General features: G+C 47.5%; 1 protein-coding gene across 1 annotated transcript; it reads left to right on the forward strand.

Annotated features, from left to right (window-relative positions):
• The first annotated feature begins 223 nt into the window (after positions 1 to 223).
• LOC124655665 (BTB/POZ and MATH domain-containing protein 2-like) lies at positions 224 to 1,291 on the forward strand. Its single transcript, XM_047194526.1, has one exon. The coding sequence runs from the start codon at positions 224 to 226 to the stop codon at positions 1,289 to 1,291; it is 1,068 nt and encodes a 355-aa protein (XP_047050482.1).
• Positions 1,292 to 5,029: the final 3,738 nt, after the last annotated feature.

Raw genomic sequence — 5,029 nt, forward strand, 5'->3', positions numbered from 1 at the left:
AGTTCTATATGCCGTATCTGAACTAGGAGCGTGTTCTTGGATCCCCAAATCCGCGTTAGGTGCCTTGAATACGTGAATTTGGAGTTTGGGGTTTGATGCTTCTGCTACAGATGCTCTAAATAGTTTGCGACGCAACGCGAGGCGAGCACCAGAATATATAGAAAGGAAGCCGCCGTGATTATGCCATCCCAAAATAGAACCAAAACCCTACGCGTGAATCCTGATGGCGATCGTGAGCGCGTCCAGATGCGCAGCGGAGACGGAGCAGGGAGCGCACGTCTTCGAGATCACCGGGTACAGCCTGCACCGGGGCATCGGGGTCGGCCGCTTCCTCCGCTCCGCCACCTTCGCCGTCGGCGGCCACGACTGGTCCGTGCTCCTGTACCCGGACGGAGCCGACGAGCACCGCCGCGACTGCATCTCCGTGGGCGTCGAGCTGATGAGCGCTAACAGGCCCACTGCGTTGCCGGTGCGGGCGACCTCTTCGCTCTGTTTCTTCCACCGGGCCACCCGGATGTTCTCCTGGTCGTCCCCGCCGGCCAAGTTCACCTTCGGCCGCCCGACGTCGTGGAGGCACTGCTTCTTCTCCGTAAGGAGGAGCCTGCTAGAGGGATCCGGCTACACTGCCGGCGACCGCGTCATGATCAAGTGCGTCGTGGCCGTCGTCAAGGACCCAGGGATTCCTCCCAGTGTCCACGCGCCGCCGCCGTCGGACATCAAGGAGCACCTTCGTACTCTGCTGGAGAGCAAGGAGCACGCGGACGTGACGTTCGAGGTTGGAGGGGAGGAATTCCCTGCTCACAGGCTCGTTCTAGCCATGCAATCCCCTGTATTCAAGGCACAGCTCTACGGGTTGACAAAGGAAGAGGATACGCCGGGCCGCATTGTCGTCCGCGACATAGACATAGAGCCGTCTGTCTTCAGGGCTCTCCTGCATTTTATCTACACTGATTCCCTGCCTTCCATGGAGAATGGTCATCCTCCTGGAGATGACACGAAAGATATGATGATCCAACACTTGCTCGCGGCCGCGGATCGGTATGCTGTACAAAGGCTCAAGTCAGTGTGCGAAAGCATCCTCTGCAAGGGGATTGACACCAGGTCCGTCCTAACTACTCTGGGTTTAGCCGATCGACATAACTGCACCGGCCTCAAAGCAGATGCTTGCATTCAGTTCATCGTCTCCTTGCGAAAAACAGATGATGTGGTGGCATCCCAAGGCCACAGTCAGCTCAAAAGAACATGTCCAGTTGCTTCAGTAGAAACGTGGGAGAAACTTAACGGAGCGTGACGCTATTTCTGTAGCATGCCTCTTTCTAGAGAAAATGTAATCTGAACGATAAATGCTTATTGTTGATACTCCTATACTAATTAGCAGAGTAACCACTCGCTCGTTTCATAATTCATGTCGTGGATTTAGATATATCTAGCCATATTTTAATTAGGTATTGCGACAAGAATGATGAGACAGAGGGAGTAGCAACTATGATGGTGGCTTGCTATCGGATTTTTCGATTCAACAGTTTTTAGGTTATGAGAAATTTCACTACTGGAAGAACGGTGTTTTTTAAAAATTTATAATTCGATATTGTGTGATATACAAAATTCTATATAGTCGCAATACATTCACATAAGAATTAGTAGTACGATACCACATCTTTACACATCTGTACCTGTCGTCGTTGTCTGAATAAGGCATCTGTACATGTAGAGATTGTTGGTGGCACCACAACCCACCATGCATCTCTATTTTCTTTGTTCTGTGGGACATGTATGTACAGGAGCAGCAAGCAGGGGATGAGCTAGTTGGGCGCGAAGCGATCGAACAACATGTACACCGTCGCGTCCGACATCCCGCCGCCGCAAGCTACAGTCTCTTTCCGGTCGAGACGGGGATTCCCGGCCGCTGCGGCTACCTTGTTTCCATGGACGACGGCCCTTCCCGTCTGCTGTTGTTGGTGCCCGTTGTTGCTCACCGCCGGCGCCGTGGCCTGCCTCTTCTTGCCACGCAGAACGGCGGAGAGCTCGCTCAACCAGACGGCGCCGGGCATGTCGGAACTTGTCATCGTGGAAGACATGACGTTGTCGTTGATGCGGTGCGGTGCGGCCGGCCGGCCTTGATCTCGCCTAGAGATTCCTGGAATGGAATGGGACGAACTGGTCACCGAAGGAACGAAAGAGATGATCTGGATGCTAACGTACGGGACTTAATTTGCAAATTGAAGGGGATCAACTTGGATTTATACAGGAACCAGGTAGTTAGAGGTGTTGGGCCCCACACGGCAAACCGCGAATACCAGCACAGATTAACGCATATGCTCTGTCGTCGTCTCATCCTATCGCCACGCTGTCTCCACATGTGAGTAGGATCGGTTAGTTCAGTTGTACAGAATTGCACGGCACGCGATGCATACCGATAACGTACCACTTTGCTTTGCGAGCTAACCATTCTGATCCTGTTAAGATGTCCCTCTAGTTCTCAACTGGGTTACAGCATCAATCACGGACACACCTCAACGGATTCAAGTTTCAGAAATAGGGATCGGGAGAGAGGAAGAAGACAGCGAAAATAGAACCGTACCGTTCAGCCGTGATCCTGACCTGCTCGTTGGACACACTCAGGTCATGATTACTGAAATTCCTGTGAAGAGATATATGCCATTTTGCATTTTTGTAACAGGATTTTTCTCTCTAGTTTTAAAATGTTGTTTTGCCATAGTTAATGGAACTGAAAAGACAAGTTTCCTTGGCTCGCTGCAGAGGATACTAGTATGTTATTATCCGGTCGGCGGCTCGGCACCGCAGTGCATTGCCAGGCCCGCGCCTGCTCCCCCACCGCACCTCTCCTCTGTCGCCGTCCCCTACAGCCCCAGCTCCAATCCAGTCTACCCGCGTGCTCAGCTCGACGGCCATCGCGGCCGCGCTGGCACCCCGCGGGAGGACGTCCTGGTCTCCTACAGGTGACCTATCTGTTCCTTGTCTGATCCCTTATTTCTGAACCAAAATGTGTCAAACTGAAATTACAGCTAGAGAGGATGCAGAGTTTAGCTATGAGATTGAACATATGTACATGTAGAATGAGTAAAGACAGTCTTCACAGAAATTTCAGAGCCAAATGAGAATCTCGACATAACCATTTTATTTCCACTCCTACAGAACAAATGAACAATACCATTGACTTGTTGGTTGCATACCTTTGCTATGTGCTTGTAGGGCGGCCCTAGCTGGCGCTCGCGCGCCAGGATTAAATCAAGCGATCGGTTTCGGACAACCCAATTTGGGAATAAAACCATAAAAACGCGTTTTCCCTTTCGTGGTAATTGTGGACCACAGAGGTTACGTGCCTTAATTGATTTGCCTTCCGCTCGTGACAATTCCCTTTCCGCTCGTGGCAATTCTCTTTCGTGGCAATTCCCTTTCCGCTCGTGACACAAGTTGGGTTGTCGTACGTTAATTTGCTTGCTCGCACGTGGGCAATTCCCTTTACATGTTCACGTAGTAAAATATTAACTATTCCCTTATTCTCTTTTTGGGCTAGTGAAATTTTAGGGTTAAAAAAAGGGAGGGGAGCAGACATAATCCACTTGCAAATGAAATGAACTACGACTTGCAACATGACAATTCCCTTCTTCCGCAATTCCCTTCTTGGTAACATAATAATGTAGGTGTTGGTTAAGCTTCCATATACATGTTGATAAAGACTGAATGGGAGTGTTGGTAACATATGGACTAAGGTGTTGATGAAGAGTTCATGGGAGGGTTGATAAGTAGAGTTGATAAACAAAAAGGACCACCTTTGTCTACAGAAAAAGAAAGAAAGAAGATGGTAACAAGAGAGTAGATGGGTTGATAAAACATTGAGCCACATATTGATCAAGAGTGCGTGGGAGAGTTGATAAGTAGGTTCCCTTATTCCCTTGAAAAACCAAAAAAAGGACCACCTTTGTGTACAGGAAAAGAAAAAAAAGAAGGAGGTAACAAGAGAGTAGATGGGTTGGTAAAAACATTGAGCCACCTATTGATGAAGATTGCATGGGAGGGTTGATAAGTAGGTTCCCTTGTTCCCTTAAAAAACAAAAAGGACCACCTTTGTGTACAGGAAAAGAAAAAAAAGAAGGAGGTAACAAGAGAGTAGATGGGTTGGTAAAAACATTGAGCCACCTATTGATGAAGATTGCATGGGAGGGTTGATAAGTAGGTTCCCTTGTTCCCTTAAAAAATAAAAAGGACCACCTTTGTGTACAGGAAAAGAAAAAAAAGAAGGAGGTAACAAGAGAGTAGATGGGTTGGTAAAACATTGAGCCAACTATTGATGAAGAGTGCATCGGATGGTTGATAAGTAGGTTCCCTTGTTCCCTTAAAAAACAAAAAGGACCACCTTTGTGTACAGGAAAAGAAAAAAAAGAAGGAGGTAACAAGAGAGTAGATGGGTTGGTAAAACATTGAGCCAACTATTGATGAAAGAGTGCATCGGATGGTTGATAAGTAGGTTCCCTTGTTCCCTTAAAAAACAAAAATGACCACCTTTGTGTACAGGAAAAAGAAAAAAAATAAGGAGGTAACAAGAGAGTAGATGGGTTGGTAAAACATTGAGCCACCTATTGATGAAGAGTGCATCGGATGGTTGATAAGTAGGTTCCCTTGTTCCCTTAAAAAACAAAAAGGACCACCTTTGTGTACAGGAAAAAAAAAAAAAGAAGGAGGTAACAAGAGAGTAGATGGGTTGGTAAAACATTGAGCCACCTATTGATGAAGATTGCATGGGAGGGTTGATAAGTAGGTTCCCTTGTTCCCTTAAAAAACAAAAAGGACCACCTTTGTGTACGGGAAAAGAAAAAAAGAAGGAGGTAACAAGAGAGTAGATGGGTTGGTAAAACATTGAGCCACCTATTGATGAAGATTGCATGGGAGGGTTGATAAGTAGGTTCCCTTGTTCCCTTAAAAAACAAAAAGGACCACCTTTGTGTACGAGGAAAAGAAAAAAAGAAGGAGGTAACAAGAGAGTAGATGGGTTGGTAAAACATTGAGC

This window comes from Lolium rigidum, chromosome 5, assembly GCF_022539505.1.
Source record: "Lolium rigidum isolate FL_2022 chromosome 5, APGP_CSIRO_Lrig_0.1, whole genome shotgun sequence".
NCBI lineage: Eukaryota > Viridiplantae > Streptophyta > Magnoliopsida > Poales > Poaceae > Lolium > Lolium rigidum.

Bases quoted from the DNA above. Each gene is read 5' to 3' on its own strand.
- LOC124655665 (XM_047194526.1), top strand. From the start codon at position 224: ATGGCGATCGTGAGCGCGTCCAGATGCGCAGCGGAGACGGAGCAGGGA.